Source organism: Bidens hawaiensis, unplaced genomic scaffold, assembly GCF_021521415.1.
Source record: "Bidens hawaiensis isolate Kalapana, Puna unplaced genomic scaffold, B.hawaiensis_p1.1 tig00025003_1, whole genome shotgun sequence".
Taxonomy (NCBI): domain Eukaryota; kingdom Viridiplantae; phylum Streptophyta; class Magnoliopsida; order Asterales; family Asteraceae; genus Bidens; species Bidens hawaiensis.
In genome coordinates this window covers 59,761-82,848 of record NW_027493970.1, presented here as the reverse complement: position 1 = coordinate 82,848, position 23,088 = coordinate 59,761, and the positions used below count along the sequence as shown (strand labels likewise).

Here is a 23,088-nt window from a genome sequence, read left to right as displayed (position 1 = left end):
GGGCACATCTTATCTCGGGCACATCAAGTTTCAGTGTCGAGTAACCCCTTGCATATCATTGGTCTTCTCAAGAAAACTATCTTTTATCTTCCGGGCACACTTTGTGCTAGTGAAGTGTTTCCGAGCACACTTGTGTGATAATGAAAAAAATGAAAAATCACAAGTGTTTTACTTTCCGGGCACACTTTGTGCTTCCGAGCACACTTTGTGCTTTCCGGGCACACTTTGTGCTAGGAAAGTTTCCAAGCACACTTTGTGCTAAGTGAAATGCTCCCAAGCACACTTCCGAGCACACTTCCGGGCACACTTTTGTTCCCGAGCATGCTCGGTAAAAAAAGAACACAAGTGTTGTGCTCCCAAGCACACTGTGTGCTAGGAAAAAGAGTGTGTGTGCTAGGAAACAGAGTTTGTGAAACATTTCAAAGTTTTGAAGAAACTTTTGAGATTTTTGGTGCCGTTGACCGTTTGACCAAGTTGTTCTCAACGGAAGATATATACCAGGGGTATTTTAGTAATTTTTCTCCAATCATCAACAAGCTTATGGAATTCAAACCTCATCCAATTTCACGACTTCATCAAAAGCTTTATAAGAACAAGTGTTGACACAAGCAAAAGGATTTAATCACTTTTAGTGTCAACCAACATATGAATATGTTTATTTTCAGACTCTTACAATCTTGATAAGGATGGTCAAGATTGTTTCACCCACACTGGATTTGAAGACACGTTCTTTAAAGACAATTGCAACGAAATTGGGGAATAAAAATCTTTGAATTTCATTGCAAATGGCATGCTTCAAATCAAGTAAAAGACTCAAGTTAACGAAAAGTTGATCAAGATCAATAATCCAAGGTTTTTTCAAAGAAGTTTCATCGTTTGTCAGTTTTCAGATTTCCTAGTACGGATGAGAAGATAGAGTCATCCCGAGCAGCAATGTTGAAAGGATGATCAGCAGAGTTCAACCTCATATGAAATAGTCACTTGAACAATCAAGAACGGGTATTGTTGACTTGAATGCTATCTTGATTCATTGAATGGTTTGAAGATTATTTACAAGGGAAGAGACAAATTTGAAGAATTGAATATTATTTGATGATCACATTGAGTTTATTTCTTTTTGTGATAACCTTGTTACTTGAAGTTGATCTTTGAAGTTCAAAGCCTCGTTCATATGCCCATACAACTATATCCAAAAGTGGTATAAAGAGTGATAATTCGAAATGAACAATGGGAGAAGCTTAACGTGAGGGGGAGAATTTCAATGAAAGACAACGAGTTATGAGGTGATCATGGAAGAAATTCGATAGCATCGGTCTAAGGGGGAGATTGTTGGAACTTATATTTTAGACTGACGCATCAAATTTATATGTGGGTGAAATTTATATTATTTGGTCTCAACCAAGGGTGGATGGCTTGAAGACCAAGTCATGCTAGACTAGTATAAATAGATGTTTTTATTCATTTGTCTAGTATGAGTGATTGTATTGTGTATGTGTGAGAATTAGGGTTTTATCCCTTTGAGAGAGTCTCCGCCTCCAGGATGAGCTCTCCTGGTGGCGGCTGATATTTCTTAATCGATTGTATGTATGAATGTATGTATGTATGAGTGGTTCATCTTTATGTGAATCATTTGACTAATATTATCGTACTACCATTTCTTTCTTTTGTGTTTGATTACAATTGTTCATCCTACTTTATTGTTGATTGTTAATCAAATCAGGATCTCTCCCAATACACCTCATCCGTCCATAAACATCTTTCAAGAGTGAATACAAGTGAGATTCGATCCTAACCCTAGAAACCGAGCTCCACACACCGTTTAGTACCGACTATTCACGCTTCCGCACCGGGGCTCGGTTCGGACAGACCAGATGAGGTACAATTCTAAAATATTCAAGGAACTTGGTGTTATATTCCTTAAGATTGGTTCCCACAACCTTATGGTTCCACAGCTTGGTTTGAATCTGATCCATTTCGTTGATCGGACAGAATTTCTTCAATACCATAGCCTTACACGTTGCCCAGTCTAGATTGTAAAGATTCTCTCTACCCTTGATTCCAATCAGGGTGTTCTACCACTCTAGTGCCTCCCCGTTGAACATCTGGGAGGTATGCTGCACCTTCTCACTTTCTGTACATTTGCTAATCAGTACAATCGATTCTATTTCCTCCAGCCATCGGAGGGTATTTATCACACCTTTATCCCCGTGAAACTCTTTAGGGTTATAGACTTTAAACACCTTATAATCACAACCTTCATGTATTTTAAGTTTCTTTGTTTTCTCTCGTAGGTCGTTTTCAGCAGTCGAGCTTTCATCACTCGCTTCTTTCTTTTTCGGTTCTTTCTCTTTCTTACTTTCTTTCTTTTCCGATTCATTTTAAATTCTTTCTTTGATTCTCTTTTTGAAGTTACGGATTCACTTTTACTTTGGCTTGCTCTTTTGTTAGAATGTGAGATAGTACGGCTAGGATCATTTTTCAAGATCTCATAAATTTGTCCTACAGCCTCTTTTATCAAATCGCGGATACCAAGCACATAATTTTGTGGTATGGCTTGTATATTTTCCGCAGTTGCTTTTTCTTGCATGATTTCTTCAATTGTCTTTCCTTTATGGTTTACTTGAGTTTCTTGATTACTATTTGCTTTAGACATGCTGTTACATGAATAAAACAAAATTTCAGAAAAGACACACTTTATATTATATTATTTATCTTACAAGAAAAAGATTACAACAACTAGCAACTGTACATAACAACGATTTCTAATCCTTAATCCATTTTGTAACAACATTTTTCATTTTGTCGCATTTCTTGGCAATCTTTCTCCCCATTTTCTTTTTGTCCACTTTCTAGTTTCTCAGCTCGTCCATCACTGAATTTGGCGGGTTCGGATATCCCGTTGGTGCGAATGCGGCTGGAAAGAGATAAGCGTTCTGTTGTGGATAGAGATGCGGGTTAGCAACGTATGCATGCATTTCTTCATCGGGAATGTTGTTGATATAAAATTCCTCGACGAGATTTGCTTCTTCCCGAATCTCTCTTGCTTGTTGGGAGATTGAAGGTTTCGGTCCTAAATATGGAGGAAAATCAGGATTCTCGTCCTCTTCTTCCTCGTGATCTTCCTCAGATTTATAAGGATTCTTGATTGGTGCTTGAAAAGTTTTCTTTTCATGAGGCATTGTAACCCTCATTTTTGGTTTCCGACTTGGTTCAGCAGTGGTTGGTGGGATCTGTTATTGATGACCCGATGGTGGTGATCCGAATTGCCATCTTCTTTGATTAGAGTGACAATTCATCCAGCTTGATGATTCTGATTCAGTCTCCTGTTTGATCTTGCTTTGCACTTCCTGTTCCTCGGAAGGATGGTATGTTGGAATGTCGGAGGGGTAATACTGGGGAACGTTGTCCTCGGTATTGTCAGTGATTATCGGGTATGATCGGTAAAAAGTCGAGTCAGGTGAGCTCGAGTCATGTGTAAGACCAAATTAGGAGTCGAGTCAGACGAACTTGAGTCATGTGTAAGACCAAATTAAGGTCAGAACGAGTCGATATAAAAAGGGTTAAATTAGCTCAATTCGTGTCGGTACGCTTTTGAGTTGAAAGGGGTCAGGTCAAAACATGTTTCAGATTAGAATAGTGCATGTTCAGAAAGGGATTCATATCAAAATATGTTGGTTTAAAAAATTATCTATTTGAAATAACTGTATATTTCAGCGTTTTTTCTTGATTTTTGACATCATTTACAAGCTTACTGTTTTCCATGAATTACACGTCTACATTCAGGTTATGTATGCACTGTCATCAGGTGAATCATGTACCGACACTGATTATGCAGTTGATTTTTGGTTGTGCTGTCACACCCCGACTTTGGGCCTAGGCATGTGACCACAAGTTGGTACCTGTTTTGTAAATATATCAGAGTTTTATAGTTTAATTTTAGCAGAAGACTTTAGGTTGAATATAATATTAATTTACATTGAAAATTTACTCGGGAATTAAATACCCAAGTATTGGTTTACAAAAGACATGTTTTCATATTACAAGGATTTTATATCAAAAACGGAGCCATCTTTTACGCGCTTCTATCTTCATATAGACTCCAATCCTTGCTAATGCTATTTATGCTTAATTGCTTGCAATGGGTTGGAAAAATACGTCAGCTATATGCTGGTGAACACGTATGACTCAATAAAAAATTTTGAATTACAATACAAATGTAGTTTTCTTGACAATCTCAGCGAAAGCATTTCTACTTCCGGTATATGTACCACTGCCCTACACACACAACGGTATTCCCCGAGCCAAACGGCCCTAACCTGAGAACTGGTCATGACCGTTTAAGATCGCGGCTTCATTGCATTTGATTGATTGGTTGAGCTTTAACAGTTATGTTTGGATCCAGACACATGCGTATTCGGTCTGAGTTGATATTATTCTCTACTTTGTATTATAACGGTTTAGAGATTTCATTATCTCATGTAGACACTGATTGAATCGTTAAGACAAACACCCGTTCGTCTCATTGAGTATAAATATGTTTTGATTGATTGAAAAAGGTTGACGTATTCACCTGTACCGTCGGTGTTGTAAACATTGACTGATTGATTGATTGATTGTGATTGATATTTAACCTATACAATAATAGGTTCGTATGAATGTTTTGAATGATGTTAAGCTATGATTGTAAGCTTAACCTTGAAAAAGTTTATCTTTAATTGTGAATGAAAACACTTGTTTTATGTGACGTTTGATATAGCATGCTTTGGCCTAATAGGTTCTATCACATTGGTATGTTTCTCTAGGTAACTAAACGGGTCCCTCGGTTGATTGGGATTTATACGAATTACTTTTCCTTAGGAAAGAAACTTACTGTTAGTGATATCCCCCTCCCAGTTACTACCTGCCCGTCAAAATATCTCTTTTTTTTAACATTACTTCATCATGAAGTAACATTTATGAAAATATGATTGTGAATGATTTGTAAAATACGATCAAGGTTAAAGGTCATAGCCTCGATTGATAGTCTAACTATAATTCAAATAACTTAAACATAACTCCTACCTTAATTCGGATGCTTAGAATGATGATAAGAAAAATGCAAGATCTTGATCTACACAATTATATGATTGCTAGCTTGTTTATAGCTTCATTCCTTGCACGAACTACGAGAAAACAGCACGTCGGCTTGCTACGGCAACGGGGCACGCCTTACGAGGTTATGTGTGTGTAAATGGAGGTGTTTTTGGGATAAATGGAACTCATGCCCGTCACCCCCCTTTTATAGGCAATTCTGGACCCCGTCGCGGTACGCGACCGGTTCTTTGAGACCCGCCGCGTACCGCGGCGCCGCAATTTTACGCCGCCTTATGCGATGGTGACACGTGGCCTGTCATATTGCGCCACGTGTTGACACGGTGTGGACACGTGTTTGGTGACTCACCAAGGCCATCGCACTACGTGATGGGTTGAATGTTACCCCGTCGCGTACCGCGATGGGAGAAGATTTTCAGAATTTACACTTTTGGTCCTTATACTTTCTAAGTAGTGTATTGAGCTTAAATTAAAGAGGGCAAAAGACGCGGAGTTACATGTGCGCCCATTCCGCCGCACCACGCGTGAATCCAGCTAGTTTTATTAAAAGTTTCGGCTACTCTGCCTAACATCTAAATATTTTAAAAGCTACAGCTACCAGCTACTAACTTTCAGCCTTCAGCTTCTAGCCTTCAACTCCAGCTTACAGCTAACAGCTACAAGCTAGTTTTGCCAAACATACCCTTAACCTAGCAACCAAAACATGTCTGATACGTTTATTATCCGGACGTTACCAAACGTTCATGAACATTATTGAACGAACGCGGCCTTTGTCCGTGTTCGTTCGTTCATGTCTGATTCGTTTATTAAATGAACGAACAAAAACAAACTTACCGCTAAACAGACTGCCATATGTACGCAGGGGCGGATCTATAGTATAAATGGGTGGTTCCTCGGAACCACTCGAGTTTTGAAATAATAATGTATTTATATATAGAAAATTTTAGATGAGCCACCTTTTAAATCAGGAAGAAACCACCCAGTATACATAACAAGCGTTGGTCTAACTGTTACCAGTTGGTTTTGTAAAACTTAAGGTCACATGTTCGATTCCAGTTACTAGGCGATTTTTTTGAATTTTTTTATTCTAATTTAGCCTTATGCCCTTATATCAATTTAGGGTTTAGTAAAACACCAGTACACAACTACACTACATCTCTCCCCTCTTCAAAGTTCAAACTCACGCACACTGACACGGCTACCATATTACGGTCGTTCGCTGACCATCTCCGTTCACCGCTAATGCCTGCTTTTTTCCGGCCAACCACACACCTCATGCCTGTGACACCACATGTAACATCGTGAAAGTTTCGGGTTTAAAATACCAAGTTTCAAAAATAAAGGACCAAAAATGTCAAATTCTAAACTTCAAGGGTTAAAATGAAAATTTGTCTTTTTGTCCCATAGTAAAACGCGACGGGACAAAGGACAAGCCCATCGTGTATCGCGAAGCGCTTGGTTATAAACCCAAGAAAATGGGTAGCTGGCGATCCGCGATCGCCTGAAAGCCAACGTCATCGCGTATCGCTATGACGTGGTCTGTCAGCCAAGACACGTGTTGCCACGTGTCAGCTGGTGGCACATGGTCTCGCCATGTGTCACCACGTGGCACCCGCTTCCGCCACGTAGCAGGTCTAGTGGTAACTGTGCAATGCTATGTAGCGATACGCGATGGGTGACCAAGGAGCCATCGCGTATCGCGATGGGTCCTATAATTTTGTTTATAAATAGCAACTCTGACAATCTCATTCCACACACCCAAAATCATCTCTCATCTCTCTCTCTAACATCTCTCTAAGCTTCATAAATCGTACCCTTGTCTACCTCGAAAAACATGCCCAAACTCCTCGATTTCTGTGCCCAAACCACAATAATCCCGAAGTACTGACAATGTCATCTTGAAGAACGTGCCATCCCGACGACCTATCTTCATAAGCATGCAAGCGTATGGAGAAGTATTGGTGTACCTCGTTTTGCGTGCAAAAGAAAAGGTGTTGATCGAGAAGCATTTGGGAAATGAAATGGCGACGAAGTGTTGCTCAATTGTGTAGGGCTTTATAAGCCAACGAAGGTAGGCTTGATGCCTAAATAAAATAATAATAAATTATTAAAAGGCTTAAAACCCAAATTCGAGTAAATACACGATACCTCGATAAATAAAAAGAAAACATAACAAAGAAAAAAAAGAAAGGAATATGAATATAATATTAATACGATTATTATAATCTTTGTTATTATTAATATTTATTAAGTTTAATGTAATTATTTTTAGATAATAAAACAAAAGAAAAGTATATGTTTCTTAGAGAATAAAAAACGTAGGGTTTTAAAGAAAAGTAAAATAAGATTAACTAGAGGTTTATCTTATAAAAGAAAAGAAAATGATACTTTTTAACTAAAGGTTTTTAAGTAAAGAAAGTACAATTGAGGTAAAGATTATAAAAAGAGACTAAACATATTAAACCGGATTGTACATCCGACTAACAAAAAGTTATACTCGTACTATCGGTGTAAGATAGCAAAGGGAAAGACCCTCGGACAGCGTATTGAAGTTGATCCAAAGAAAAAGGTGAATACGCCCCAAACTTTACAAACTTGTTTAAATCGAGTCAAAAGAATTAAATGAAAGGAATTACATGGGACTACGTGTCTCTAAAACGTTATAAACAAAAGTAAGCGCTAGCCTTTAGGCCATCGTGTACGTTTGTATGGATCCTTACATACGTGGTAAAAAGACGGTGGGCACACCGTGCCACACCTGGTCATATGACGCTTTCCATGAGGGGAGCACGACCATGTGTATACGAATAGTACCTTAACTAGTGTCGAACATTGCGTTGTTTTCTAGGGTGTTTTGTGTGAACTTTATTTATAATTGTGTTTTGTTTTAAAGCTTGACTATTCCTAAGCCACGATGGGCCGGACATAACTATGTCTCGAGGGGTAATCAAGCAAAAAAAGTATTTTAGCATCAGCATATTTTCCAGCGTGTGTTGCAGACGTATTTTATAAACATTTTGCAGGTAATCAAGAATAGAAGCTTGGGACGACGAAGTGTTTAAGATATCCGATGGCTCAGATTATTTTGTTAAACTTTAAAATGAAATGGTGGTTTGTAATGAAACAAGTAATATTTTGTAAACACTAAACGAGAACTTTTAAAATCTCGTCTTTTGAATATAAGTAAATATTATAACCAACACTAATTATATTTCCACTTTAATCCGCTAACTCTGATTTATTTACAATAGTGGGACAAACTATTGGTCACACGCCCAGTTGTAAGGCCCCGTTACCGGTGCATCACTTTGGAAGTTGGATTTACTCATAATCGCAGTTCTTACAAATCATATTTAATTAAAACTTTTAGCAGAAACGTTAACTTCAATTATTCATTACAAAACATTCAATCTTTTCTTTAAAACCATAACATAAAATATCACATTTAAAAGCATCATTTCTTCCATCTTCAGATGCCAGCCGTTCACTCCATGTCATATGTCATCCTTAGGCTAGCCTGTTAAACATATTTACCTGCGGCATACTAAAAGTCAGCTACGCTGAGTGAGTTCTAGTTAATCATGCAACTTACCATACAATCATTACATGTATTACATACGTATCCGAAGACACATAGCTCATTATCTATCCTTCTCAACTTACCACTTGACCACTTATCTGTCACCTATGTCTTAGCCGCTTGTTTACGGGAATACGTACAGGCTTGCCCTCCCACGCACTCATGTCATGACACTTATTAACGGAGGCACGTAGAGGCTTGTCCTCCCATGTACTCTCGTTAAGCCATTTTAATAACGAAGACACGTATAGGCTTACCCTACCACTTACTATCGTCATGCGACTAACACCCTTAGAAGACCTCTTTCTACTATTATCCCACTTTATTCTACTTGTCTACGACTCACTTCCTATCAGTTCATCATTTACATAATAAGAAGTAACATATTTAATATTCACACACTCTTATAACCACTTGGAGATCATTCTACTCTGACGACATGTGCAATATCCGAAGATCGTTCATGCACCGTCAAACATTCATTCATAACCTCTAAATGAGGACTATACATCATTTATAGCATACACTTACCACTTAAGGTAAGTGTATTCACACTTCACATCGAGTATGCACACATCCTCGAAAACATAACAAGAAAATGGGACTAGAAACTCACCTGAACTCGGTTACATTAAACTTTTATGGTTATTCCTTTCTTGAGTTGTGCACGGTTAACTATATAGTAATTACATGTGTCAACTAACTATCACTACTCATATCGTATTTCTAGTTTAATTATATCCCTCAACGAACGGGGGTCCGGGGGCAGCACCCCTGGCTGCCGCCCCTAGCAGGATCCAAGGGGCAGAGCCCCTGGCTGGGGTCGAGTTGCATTTTCCATTAACTGCCTTAACACATTTTCCATTAGGATTTTAATTTATTATTTTATTCGCCATCTCATTTGCTCTAACGAATTAAGCCTAATTCGTTATCAAAACACAGCCTAGTTCATTATCAGAACACAGCCTAATTCGTCATCAGAACAAAGCCTAATTCGCTATCCCGCTTCATTGTCTTGATTTGTTATTTGTTATCCTGATTCGTTAGCTTAATTCGTTATCTTTCACCACTTGATTCATTATGTTATCATAAAGAATTTGCGAGTAACGAATGAGCTAGTTCGTTATCGTAATCATAACAAATTGACAAGTAACGAATTACCTGATTCGTTATTTTAACTTAACGAAATACCAACGATTCGCTCAATCATAACGAATCCACATCAGTCTTATCTGAATCTTTGACTCAAGGGTCAAAGTCAAAATCAATAAAAACACATATTAGTCAACAGGTATCAGATCTGCAATAAACCTTTGATTCTTAACGAAACAACACGATTTAGGTATCAATGAACTCGGAATCAAAGCGTCTACAAACCCTAATAATCAAACCTTCCGATTATTACGTTTTAAGGGGTGCGATGGTTACATATATACATGCGGTTTCTTCAAACACGAATTAACCCATCAATTGTTAATCGATTTCAGTAAGTTTTGTTTCGTTAGATTCGTTTTCATCACATTCATACAGATCTAGGATTACCCAAACGAATCTGGACCTAAATGAACGATTTCTAATTATAAACGTACCTTAAACGAGTCGATCTACAAACACGCTCTAGTATTGATATTGATTTGGTTCGTCACAACGTTCTAGCACCAACGGGTTCGGGTTTTGTTTGAACTCAGTTAACCCTTTAAACAATACACAGATCACGGATCTGAGATGTATATGTAAATATGACTAACCTTAGGATCTAGTTCATTGTTACACTTGATTATATGTTATATATGTATATATTAGTTGTATGTAGGTGATTTATAATAATATTAGTGTGAATATGAAGCTTGAGTGAGAATTGGACAGAGGTTCGATAATAAAACTCAAAACTTAAATTAACAGTGAACAGTGTTCACTATATATAGAAGATGGATCTAGTTCGTTAACATTCCCTAACGAACTAGAATCCACTTTGTTACATACATTTAATGAAAATAACTTAGCGAATCACCCCCTGATTCATTAAACATCCTTAACGAATCAGGAGGGTTAATAGCTTAGATCTAGTACGCTAAACATCCTTAGCGAACTAACTTAATTACTTAATTGTTTATTACATAAATCAAACGACAAATACATAATAGATAGATACAAAGACTCGAGACGCAAAACAGTGCACTAACAGGTTTTCACCTCCGGATCTAGGCTCGTGATATAAGATGGTGTTTGTGTGTGTTTTTGATGGTGTAGATATGGATAAAAATGGAAAGGATTAGAGTTTAAGGGGTATTAATATTCCCTTAAGCCATGGACCTAAGGCCCATCTTCCCTATTTGGTCCATCTTTAATTCTATTAACCAAGCCCGCTACCCATTAATCATTATTATTTTATTATTATTATTATTATTATTATTATTATTATTATTATTATTATTCCGCTAACTCAATAATTCACCCGACGTAAATATTATATTAAGTATTATTCTAGAATTTTCGGGATGTTACATCAGCCCTAAGATGGGGGTGTGACACCACAACCAAAGGCGGAAATGCCGAGGCGCGATCTGATTGGTCACAGCTCACAAGGTACTATCATGCAATAATTAAAATGAGAATATCTATTTATTTGATTAAAATATTCAAACAAAACGAAGTAAACCAAGTATATAATTTAGGAATAAAGCAGACAAAATAAATAATTTAAATTAAACTAGTCTTGATTTATTCCTGATAATATCTTCTAACATAGCAATCCTAAGTCCTTCAATAATTCTTGATAATCAATTCAAACTGTAACCTGCATATGCACATTAAATACTTAAATAATTTTAAACACTTAAGATATAAGATATGCTTATAATAATAGTATCTAAATAAATAAATAATTAACTTTATAAATTAAATAAAAGAATTTGATTAAATATAACTTGAGATATACTTATAATTATTCGAATAAATAAAATACGAATATATTAGTAAATAATTAATTATGTGTAAATAATTAAATATAGTATGTAGTAAAATATAAATAAATATTTTGTTTGAATCTTTCAACGAAAGTTATTTAATACGCTTAATACATTTATCATATTTTTATTTAAGAATAAATTATATATATATATATATATATATATATATATATGGGGAAGGTTCATGTACATTTTTATCTTAACATGAGTACGTAGAAAATAATGCCAATCTATTTAAAAATGCGAACGTAAGAAACAATACCAACTACAATACCAATCTACATAAACAATGACTTATAATAACAAAGAAAAGAACCTAAAAACTACAACAAAATAATCAAAATCAAGAACAAAATAATAACAGCATATAACAGCAAATACTTATAACAGCAAAAGAAAACATCTAATAATAACAACAAAATATAAATAAGCAAATATTTATAACGTCTCATAATCGAAAATTAGCAAATACGAACAAAAAATAGCAGCAAACACCTATAAAAATAAACCTAATCATAACAACAAATTAGTTCTCACCGTTTTCATGTTAAGAATAAAATATATTTGATCCTGTTTCATATATATATATATATAATAAATATACGAAGTGTGTAACAACGTTTAATGACAAGGAACCTCCAATAATGATGTTAGGTTCTAATAAAATAATGATGAGTTATTATTATTACAATATACTTATAATACATACATAAATTTATACATAAATACACACACACACACACATATATATACACACACACACATATATGAAAACTTGTAATGGAAACTGATGTGCGTGATATATATATATATACATTATTATTAAAGATTTTTTCACACTTTGTCGGGTTTTAAAAATGGGTTTTCACTTAACTTAATAAAACACACACAAATGGCAAGTGTACAAATCGTGTAAGTAATATAGTCGCGGCAAGAACCAAGTATCAATCCGTGGGCACGTAAATTTCAATATTAAATCTTTGCATTTTAAAATAACCGTAAGAAATATCTTCAAAGTTTTAGTTTTTAAAAGTAATTTTTTAGTGACTTATAACAATAATATAAAGCAAGCAGAAATATGATAATGGAAAGATTCAAGATTTAAAAGCTATCACGTTAACTTTAGAATCCACTTGACTTCTTATGATGGTAAACTCAAATATATGGCAAATTCTCTATTTTTAATTTGTTTATGGAAAAGAGTAGTTACTAGTTATAGATAACTATTCCTTTGATTTTTTGGAAAACTAGTATGAATTATACAAACTAATCACCTCAAATCATAATTGTAAGTGAACCTCTATGTTGAAATTTAAGGATATAGATTATCATTCAATTACAAAACTCAAATCTAACAACCGTTCGGAAAGATTACATGAAAAACACCTAATCCACCTATGGTTGATTAAATTAGACAAAGTTCAAGTATTCCTTTAATTTATGAATTTTCAACCCAAGTGTAACATCAAAATAGTTGTGTTAACAAAATACTTAGAATATTACTTAACAAGAATATCAATTCATAACAAATGTTCAATCTTTTCAAATCTAAACATGAGGATATGTGTTTAACCAATTTTCATGTTAATATGTAAGAATTATTTTAACTATTTCTATATTAAAAGTATAAAGTTGTAAGAACAAAATTTATAAATAAATGATAAAATCAAGAGTCTTTCAACATAACAAGATGTACCATTTATAAATCTTGTAAAATAATTTCAATTGTTTAAACACAATATTCATCAAAGGATAACCAAGAATTAGTCATTATTTCAACATAAAATTACCATATATTAATTTAAACCATCAAAAGTTATCAAGTTTCATCATAAGTTAAGGTGATATGAAGAGTTTAGCTCATGATAATAATGAAATATACATCAAAATAAAAGAACATAGCATTCATAATTAACTTTAAGATAAACTAACCCAAAAACCAAGCTAGATGATTATGTGAATGCTTAGAACTCCTTCTTGATGTTGTATGGATCTTCAAGAGCTTCTTCTTGCCTTCAATCTTCTGGAATAATGGTGATAATTAAGGGAGTGTTTTTGTGTATGTAATTCGGTGTGTTTAGAAGAGAACACAAAAGGCCAATTTATAGGCAAACAACTGCATGAGGCACAAGGTATGCCAAATTTGGCACAGCCCATGCTGGTCCCCAAATCTTTGACAGAATATCTCTTGTACTTGAAGCATGTGCACACATTTGACCATCGGGGTGTGCCAATTCAAGCATGGGCTGTGTGAACCCCTGTTGGCCGACAACAGACCTTTTTTCTTCCATCACGTTAGGCATCGGGCTGTGCCAAAATGGACACATGGTTGTGCTTGACCTTGCTTGCTAGATGACAAATTGTACTTTTCTTTTTGTTATGGTAGACATCAGGTTGTGCCTGAATGAGCGCATGGTTGTGCCTGACTATGCATTGGGCTGTGTCTTCATGGGCATGGGGCATGCTTAGCGCTGGAAGTGTATTTCATCGCTATTTCTTCTAGAAAATTGTTCGTTTCTCTTTTATTAGCTTGTTTATCCCTGAAAATTCAAATTAAACAAGTTAACTATCAGTTTTAACTAAAATTCCCAAGAAATACCACAAATTGGAGCGTATTTGATGTATAATTTTGTGTACATCAGAAATTAAAAGTGTCGGTTAACTAAAACAATATTTATCTTATTTTTAAATAAATAATGAAAACCATTGACTGGGACTTGAACACACGCCAACGGCTGGCTTAGGAGGAACACACATACATGCAACCAACTATACTACCAAGTCAATTGGTTAACATCTAAGAACTATAACTTAAATACACAAACATATTAAACTATCTAGTTTATGAACCCTAAATCTGAAATCGATCAATCTGCGTTATATTCGTTTGATTAAAGTTAGGGTTAATGAAATTGATATAAAAACGATCATGTTGCATATAATTATTACTTGAAACAATAAGGAAACTATGGTTAATTTGAATGGAACGGAGCCAGCAAGAACACGAACTAGAATTGATTCTTGCAGCCTGTTATACTTCGATTGCTTTTAGGTTTATGTTCTCGAGGTCAAGAAGAAGGTATAAACGGGTTTAATTGCGTTCTTACAAATCCTAGCGGATGTATTAAGAATTGATATGAGTCGGCTTGTTAATATTGTTAGCCAAATCATCAATTTCCTCAAGTAAACATCAGTGTAATACGTTCAAGGCACTCAAAACGATCTTGCGAATCAATTTCGTTTATAACACAAAGATTAAGATGCACGAAACTAAACGGGTTACGGGTTGGAAGTTGGATACAGGTTCGGGTCCAAGTTTGGGTTTATAATATAATATATATTATTAAACAAATTTGCAATCAAGTTGCTGGAGTTCTAATGTGGAAAATTAGATAAATATAATGAATAATAATCGTAAAATAATATTAAAAAAAGGAAACGAATTATAATGTAAATAATCTAAATATTTTTATAGATTTAATTTATCCGAAAATGAAATCGGGCAAGTATTGGATTTAATATAATAAATGAAAAGTTCGAGTTGTTACACTGCTTTCCTCAATCCTCCTGCCTTCTGCTCTTCTTTGAAGCTCGAAACCTCCTACTTTAAAGGAAAATTTACATTCATTTGTTAAAGTTAATTATTCTTGATGTTGCTAATTGTTAAATTTTAGTTTTATTCTGTTAGTTTTTAATTTCTAATGATGGTGAATCTTTTATTATTTTATCGTATTTTTATTATGTAATGAACTTTGTCCGAACTATTGAATCGACCCAAACCTCAAACTGGCCCAGAGTTTTTTTTACCCGCCTTTATAAAATTAAAATATTAAAAAATAGTAAATCACCTAAAAAAATTTCTGAATCCGTCTTTAAATATACACGCTAGACTCTATGGCTCTATTTAAATCAGTCATTTTCATAAGTCGAGGTGAGAAGAAATATTCTATTTTCTCTTTTCATGTGATCTTTATACAATCCCAAATTTACAATTTTTTTGTGGGTATATTATTTTAGTCAATAAAGTCCAAGCAGTGGTACCACCAACCACAACCCGCCACGTGGCACATCAGTGACCCACCATTCATTTAGAATTTATATATATTCAGTGTCAAGGGGTTTGGTGTTACACCGACATAAGGTTTTGTTGGGACTGTTGTGTATCATCGAGCTTTTTATTCATTCTTCTGGCCAACAATCGGATATATGCATCAACCGTTACTAAAGCTGGGTTTGTTATATTATTTATATTCTCACCTTTTAATTTAACAATTGCATCTGTATAATAATACTTTTGGCCTATTTGAAGAAGCGTTATCTGTATCTTAAATCGCAGTTTGTACTACAATTTTATTTTGATGTGGGTGTGCTTGGATTTGAAATTGTTATTATTATTATTATTATTATTATTATTATTATGGGTTTAGTCGATTAGGATCTAATTTTCAATGTTTACGTTTAATTTTGACCAACAATAGGTTTGGTAAAACCTTTAGTTTAGTTTACTCTGCCGGGGCAAGGTTCGGTTTTGAAACCTGGCTGAAAATCTGAGCTCGGTTTGGCTCGGTTTAAAAAAGAAATTTATTAAACATTGAAAGTGTAACTTTCAAATGAAAAATGTTAGTTTGAATCAACAAAATAAAGTAAACATATTCAACAAAATATTCTTAAATTATAGATAATTTGAGCCGAGCTAACGAGCGAGCCACCTTTGGCTCGGGCTTGGCTCGTTAACAACCTATCCAGCTTAGCTTCGGTTTAAAACTGAGCTAAATCGTGCGAGTTGTTTCCGAGCTAGCAACGAGCCACTAGCTTTTGGACAACCCTCTATATATGCACACCTTCTGACATCTCATCTCATACTATTTCAAACAGCCGTCCATATAGAAGTCAGACGACCGTTTTGACCAAAAGTTTAAACCCCTATGGTCAAAATGGCCATTAGGATATTGTTCAAACGGCTGTTTTGAGTTCTGACCAATAATTTTCAAAGTTTTATATTTTTGGTCAAAATGGCCGTCTGAGTACTTTGTGAACGTCCGTTTGATGGTGTGAAACAAATGGAGTTGGTGTAGCTACAGCATGACCAACCCATTGTTCTTAGTGTCACTGTATACAGTCATTTCTCGACAAATTAACTTGTTTAATTCTAAAACGCGTTCTTGTTAATGTTATTCTTCTAGGCGAAACAATGGAAGAAATACAAGCACCACCAAAATCATTTCATGCCAAATTAACAGACTACAAGAACATGGTTACAGAAACATATAAAAACAAACCAATATCATATTGGATACTGTTACTCATTAGCAGTTCAGCAATGCTTATAGCTTTCCCGGCTTCCAGCCTTCTTTCGCGGCTCTACTTCTCGAACGGTGGCCAAAGCAAATGGATCATTTCATGGGTCTCGGTCGCAGGCTGGCCCATTCCTCTTATTATCCTCATTCCTATGTACTTCTTCACCAAAGCCACACCAACTCTACTGACCTTAAAACTTGCTCTATCTTATACCGGTTTGGGCTTCTTAAGTGCTGCGGATAATCTCATGTACGCATACGCGTACGCGTACCTCCCTGCATCAACCGCCTCGCTTTTAGCCTCGTCCGTGTTGATATTCTCAGCCATATTCGGTTACTTAATCGTTCACAACAAGATTAACATGTCTACTATAAACGCGATCGTGGTAATCACTGCTGCCATGATAATAATCGCCTTGGATTCAGATTCCGATAGGTTTCCGTACGTTACAAACACCCAATACGCGCTTGGTTACATGTGGGACGTGTTAGGGTCAGCGCTTCACGGTCTGATCTTCGCTCTATCCGAGCTCGTTTTTATAAAACTGTTGAACCGAAGGTCGTTTCATGTCGTTTTGGAACAACAAGTGGCGGTCTCGTTTCTGGCTTTCGTGTTTACGACAATCGGGGTCGTGTTGAATGATGATTTTAATGGGATGAGTAAAGAAGCCAAAAGTTTTGTAGGTGGACAAAGTAGTTATTATATGGTTATTATTTGGGGCATTGTTACTTTTCAGTTGGGGATTTTGGGTTCGACCGCAGTGTTGTATTTGTCGTCGACTGTGTTAGCCGGTGTGCTTAACTCAATACGGGTGCCTCTTACGAGTATTGCAGCTGTTATTCTTATGAATGATCCTATGAGCGGATTCAAGATTTTGTCACTTATTGTTACGGTTTGGGGATTTGCGTGCTATATATACGCGAGTTACTCTGTAAGTCATGTTTCTGCTTCGTCTTCTAGTTGCTAGTTTTTCGTATGCTATATGATCGAAAGGCTTACGCGTATGTCTGTTTTTTGGCTGTCTGACAAAAGGTTATAGATGGCCTGTGTGTTTATATACGCTTATATGTTATTCTTATTTGCAGCATTGTAAACATTCTACTTATTTTATGTACATGTTTCTATATGTATTTTATATAAACTATGAACATTACAGTTTGTTCTAGAGGTAGGTTTTTAGTATGGGTTGAAACGGGCCGGGTCATGTTGGGTTGACCCGTTGTAACTATTTATTGGCGAACATGGCATGTTGATAGGGCTGTTCACAAAGCTCGCAACTCGCTTGTAGAAAGCTTGGTTTTAGATGAGATGTGCCCGAGCCAAGGTTGGCTCTCTCATGGCTAGCATATTGGCTCGAGCTTTTCACGAGCCGAACTCAGCTCGACTTTATAATCGAGCCGAGCCAGCTCATTACCTTTGACCTTGAGCGTGAGCCCATCCTGGCTCGGTTCATCTCGACTCGTTTACAACTCTAAAAAATTTGCCTCCGGCCCAAATTTTTTTTTTGCTTTCTCGGAGCCGGGCCTGGTCGAGCCATTGAAAATTCTGTTACTTAGAATGGGTGTTGTGGGTGGGTTCCAGGGCAGCATGAGGGGCTTTGCCGCCCCAAACACCGGCCCGCACCAGGGCGGTAAGGTGAGGGGCGGCATAGGGGGGTCCGGCGTTTGGTTAATGAGGCGGCAAGGGGGAAGGTGGTCTGGCCAGGCTGTTATGTTTTTAATTTTAATTTAAGTATTGACATATCATAATTTACTTTTTATTTTATTTTGTTCTTTAATTTATAAAAAATAATAATATGTTAAAGCCCTTCGGGGCTTCATGGACTCGGGCTTTAAACTTCCTCCACGACACAAATGGTAATTAAATAATGAGTAACATGTGATATTAGAAAATGTATTAGTTATTATTTTAATATATATGTGGACCGATATTAGAAAATGTATTAGTTATTATTTTAATATATATGTGGACCAAGTCGAGCTATATGGGTTGCTGAAAAATGTGGTTTTTGGTAAGGTTTAGCCCCACCACTATTGGACATTTAGTGAAGTACCGTGTTTCATACTAAATAAGTTCATATACCATAATATGTAAATCACTCATACTCAGAATTGGTGTAGTACAAATATATATTAGAACTAGTTTAAAACCCGTGTATTATACGGGCAATTGATAAAAAATTAAAATTTAAACATTAAGAAATATACAATCAACAACAAAATTGTCATACATTATTAATACAATTACAACTTAAATTAAAATTACAGGAACTACAAAAGAGACGTTGGTCTTCTTTTCTCACAAATAAGAAAAAATTTCTTTGTACACTACATTCGTGGTTGTATTGGTCAGATTACCTTGCTTATCAAGAATCAAAATCTTTAGCCCAATTCTGCTTGTAACTCTTGACAAGGCGACGTATAGTTGTCCATGTGAGAACACGGGTTCTTTCAAGTACAAGCCAACCCTTGATAATGACTGACCTTGGCTTTTGTTTATGATCATCGCAAAACATACTGCAAGGGGAAACTGTCGCCTTTGAAATTTATATGCTATTTTATTGTCCGTTGGAGTTAGCGGTGATCTATGGATTAAAACTGTATGTCCAATGTTAGTTCCAGAAATAATTTTTGCTTCAACTACACGAGTACCTAAAGATATAATTTGTAGTCGAGTACCGTTATATAAGCCTTCTTTCTGGTTAAGATTTCTAAGGAGCATAACAGGAACACCAACTTTTAGCACAAGTTTGTGGTTTGGTAATCCAGATATTCTTAGACCATTAAGCAGTTCAGGGAAGTATAAAGCTGTATCAACAGTGTCATTGATATATTCTGATTTACATATGGTATCTGAACTTAAGTACTCGACTTCATCACCTAGAAAAAACTTGAGCAAACTATCATTAATCTCATCAACAATTTCGTTTGTTGGTGGAAGTATGGCTCTGTCTTGAAAGTAATGTTTGTTCTCGTAATTCTGTAGAATATCAGGATATACAAAGTCAAAAAGTTTTGATATAGGATCAACAGAATCTTTTATAAGTAGATCCTCAGGTATATCTATCGTTGCAACACCATCATTAGGACCGTCAACATTACCTTCACCTATATCTAAAAGCCATTTTGCGAATAATCTAGTTTCTTCAACATCAGATGATGACCTACCCATAATTAACCTTAGATTTTTTGTTAATCTCAAGACATTACATTCACTCCAAATGTAAGAACATATAGAGGCGTTTACTATGTCTTGTCTAGTGCCTTTTTGAACTACAGGTAGGATTTGTCGAAAGTCTCCTCCAAATACAATAACTTTTCCTCCAAATAGCAAATTAGAAGATAAAACATCTTTTAAAGAGCTTGAAACCCATGTTTGTGAGCCATTGGAGCCTCGTCCCAAATTATTAATTTGGTTTTTTCTAATAATTGTGCCTCGTCTGTGCCTGGATCAATGTAGCAAGTAGAATCCTCATTCAGATTTATCGGAATATGAAACGTGGAATGTGCTGTGCGACCTCCGGATAACAATAACGAAGCAATTCCACTTGAAGCAACAGTTAGGACGATTTCGCCTTTTGATCTTATGGCAGTTGATAAGGTCTTCCATAAGCATGTTTTACCTGTTCCATCGTAACCATATACGAAGAATACACCACCTTTATTCTGCTCAACTGCCATCATTATACGATCAAAAACATTTTTTTTGCTCATGAGTAATTGAATTAAATAGAGTTTGGAACTCTACTTTTAGTTGGTTTTGATCGTATGACAACTCTTCGTGAATCAAACTATTAGGTGCAATAGATATATACTCGGCATCAGGGAAAGGCATGGTTTTATATCTTCTTAAGCTTGAGTTGTTGCGCAGCAAGATCTTTTCAATCTCAAATAAAGTGAGGTTCTTGATTTGATCTTCAGTTAGCGATAACTCTGTAAAAACTGAATAAAAATTTTGGTAATATTAATGACTATATATATATATATGCATATAAAGATTGTAAAACTCACTTCCAAAATATGGATACCTGGTGACTTTAAAAGACGTCGTTGGTTGTAAAGAATGTCATCAGAAAGCCATTTCCAAGTATTTATCCATACATGTTCTGGTCTCAGTTGACAACATTGTAGCGAACAACGTGCGTACTCCACCCAACGATGAATGGCTTGCCTCTTCAATTGCCTCAATGTATTCTTGATCATCTTCTAATAATCCAAGAGAGTAACACGCATCTCTAAACGAAGGTTGAAGACGGCCGTTAACAGTGCTGATTTCTTCGAACGATCTTGGACCTTTAACTTTGTTCAAAAGAATCAAGAGCTTGGACTTGCCATTTGCCTCATCAACAAAAGTTGTCCCCGAGTAAGATTTGGTTGTAGACTGAGTCGGGGGATGATCCACATCATACACATCAATAAGATTTATTTTTAAAATGGGACTTGAACAGGTCAAGGAAGTATTCTCATTGTTGGTTGCCATGCTCTTCCCCGTGCTTTTTTCAATTGCATTGAGATTGTCATCCGTCACCGAAATAACATCCTATTAAATTTAGTAAAAAATTGAATTAGTAACTACCAAATATCAAAAAGGAAGCAGCAACTACCTAAACTTGTATATATATATATATTGTATAATAATGGAAAGTAGCATACCTTCACACTAAATGTCTCAACAGACGCACCAGCACCAACAGTAATGGAATCGGATTCTTGACGCTGTTAAAAGCATTAAACAAAGGAATTTTAGAAAGAGCATATTTTAAAAATATCAACTGATATTTCCATACCGGATAGGGTATCAAACCGGAAGCATCACTGGTTCACCGATCGGATCGGTTGAATCGGTCGGCTCAAATTAAAAAACCAGTTGCGCAGGCCTGGTTAACACTAATTTTTTTTAGAAATTGCACGATATATAAAATATAACAAAACATCAAAATATTAAGGAAATATAATTTAAAAAAAAAAGACAATAATGATATTTTAAACATATTAACATCCAATTTTACTTTCCTATCAAAAATAATTTGTGAACGGTTCTTCTCTACAATTCGGACCATCAAGACTACCAAATCTGTTGAACCAGTTGGGGCGGCTGGTCAGGTTCGGTCTAAAAAAAGCAACTGAATGAATTGAAATATGACGAACAACATACTGTGACCGGTTGTTCTCTACAATTCAGACCAGCTAGACTACCGAATTCAGGTTGAACCGGCAGACCGGTCTAAAAAACAATGCAATCGAATTGAAATATGACGAACAGATTGTTCAAATATCTACACTTATGTAAACATCAAATACATGAATTACACTAAACCACCTAATAAATGTAGTTTTAGAAAAACTATTAGTAATGAAACCATTCAGATTTTTTATATTTCAATATCTAATAAATATTTACCAAACAAACACAAGGCATATTTTCATGAACCAAACGAACACTTAGTACCTGGTTAGAGTTGATTTTCTTTTGAAGTTCCGATAGTATGAAGCATCATCAGTTAGCTTGGCTACGTTGTACGATGCGCCTTCATTATCCAAATTATATTGGTTAATTGCAATCTTGAAAGCAAACACTTTATTCTCAAGTTTTTTGAGCTCCTCTGGAAATAGGCTCGAATCAGGAGGCCCCTATGAATAAAAGTAATAAACTATCAATAACAGATTATATACATAATGGAAAACAAAAAAAAATCTAAAATAATAAGTATTTAATTTCTTTAAAATACATACGTTTATAAGTTTAACCAACATATCATAAGCGCTAATCTTGAGAAGCCTGTTAGCATGACCCTCCCACAAACTCAATTCGACAACTCCAGTGGTATCTTGAAAAACCTGGGTAAAAACACTTCAAAATGTTGCATTAGATAACTATGTAAGTAATTTAACAACAATATTAACATATGAAATGAAAAACCTGGGTACAGCTTCAACGATAGCATTGTTGCACTTTCCCTTACAAAAATATTTTGCTTGAAACAGGCTCATTACTCCCTCAACCCCACAATCTTGAGAAGCCTGTTAGCATGACCCTCCCACAAACTCAATTCGACAACTCCAGTGGTATCTTGAAAAACCTGGGTAAAAACACTTCAAAATGTTGCATTAGATAACTATGTAAGTAATTTAACAACAATATTAACATATG

The 23,088-nt window shown here is 35.5% G+C and overlaps 4 protein-coding genes across 4 annotated transcripts; 1 reads left to right on the top strand and 3 right to left on the bottom strand.

The window, feature by feature from the left end:
• The first annotated feature begins 15,747 nt into the window (after positions 1–15,747).
• Positions 15,748–18,220, top strand: LOC143570512 (putative purine permease 5). The gene is made up of 2 exons (XM_077056147.1): positions 15,748–15,871; positions 16,824–18,220. The coding sequence occupies exons 1-2, from the start codon at positions 15,847–15,849 to the stop codon at positions 17,903–17,905; spliced, it is 1,107 nt and encodes a 368-aa protein (XP_076912262.1). The 5' UTR covers positions 15,748–15,846; the 3' UTR covers positions 17,906–18,220.
• A 1,291-nt stretch (positions 18,221–19,511) lies between these two features.
• On the bottom strand, positions 19,512–20,109 carry LOC143570511 (uncharacterized). Its single transcript, XM_077056146.1, has 2 exons — positions 19,617–20,109; positions 19,512–19,522 (listed from the first exon to the last, which is right to left on the bottom strand). The coding sequence occupies exons 1-2, from the start codon at positions 20,107–20,109 to the stop codon at positions 19,512–19,514; spliced, it is 504 nt and encodes a 167-aa protein (XP_076912261.1).
• A 182-nt stretch (positions 20,110–20,291) lies between these two features.
• On the bottom strand, positions 20,292–20,618 carry LOC143570510 (uncharacterized). The gene has a single exon (XM_077056145.1). It carries the CDS (start codon positions 20,616–20,618, stop codon positions 20,292–20,294), a length of 327 nt encoding a protein of 108 aa, XP_076912260.1.
• Positions 20,619–21,298: 680 nt separating this feature from the next.
• LOC143570509 (uncharacterized) lies at positions 21,299–22,928 on the bottom strand. The gene is made up of 5 exons (XM_077056144.1): positions 22,866–22,928; positions 22,671–22,775; positions 22,387–22,568; positions 21,591–21,653; positions 21,299–21,477 (listed from the first exon to the last, which is right to left on the bottom strand). Exons 1-4 carry the CDS (start codon positions 22,926–22,928, stop codon positions 21,593–21,595), a joined length of 411 nt encoding a protein of 136 aa, XP_076912259.1. The 3' UTR covers positions 21,299–21,477; positions 21,591–21,592.
• Positions 22,929–23,088: the final 160 nt, after the last annotated feature.

What these genes read in the sequence shown, in the direction of transcription:
- LOC143570512 (XM_077056147.1), top strand. Translation starts at nt 15,847, where the DNA reads ATGCATCAACCGTTACTAAAGCTGG. An exon ending in TCAACCGTTACTAAAGCTGG is followed by an intron (nt 15,872 to 16,823) that starts GTTTGTTATATT and finishes TTATTCTTCTAG; the next exon opens with GCGAAACAATGGAAGAAATA.
- LOC143570511 (XM_077056146.1), bottom strand. Translation starts at nt 20,109, where the DNA reads ATGGGTAGGTCATCATCTGATGTTGAAGAAACTAGATTATTCGCAAAA.
- LOC143570510 (XM_077056145.1), bottom strand. Translation starts at nt 20,618, where the DNA reads ATGGCAGTTGAGCAGAATAAAGGTGGTGTATTCTTCGTATATGGTTAC.
- LOC143570509 (XM_077056144.1), bottom strand. Translation starts at nt 22,928, where the DNA reads ATGAGCCTGTTTCAAGCAAAATATTTTTGTAAGGGAAAGTGCAACAAT. An exon ending in TGTTGGTTAAACTTATAAAC is followed by an intron (nt 22,569 to 22,670) that starts GTATGTATTTTA and finishes TTTTATTCATAG; the next exon opens with GGGCCTCCTGATTCGAGCCT. An exon ending in AGAAAATCAACTCTAACCAG is followed by an intron (nt 21,654 to 22,386) that starts GTACTAAGTGTT and finishes TGCTTTTAACAG; the next exon opens with CGTCAAGAATCCGATTCCAT.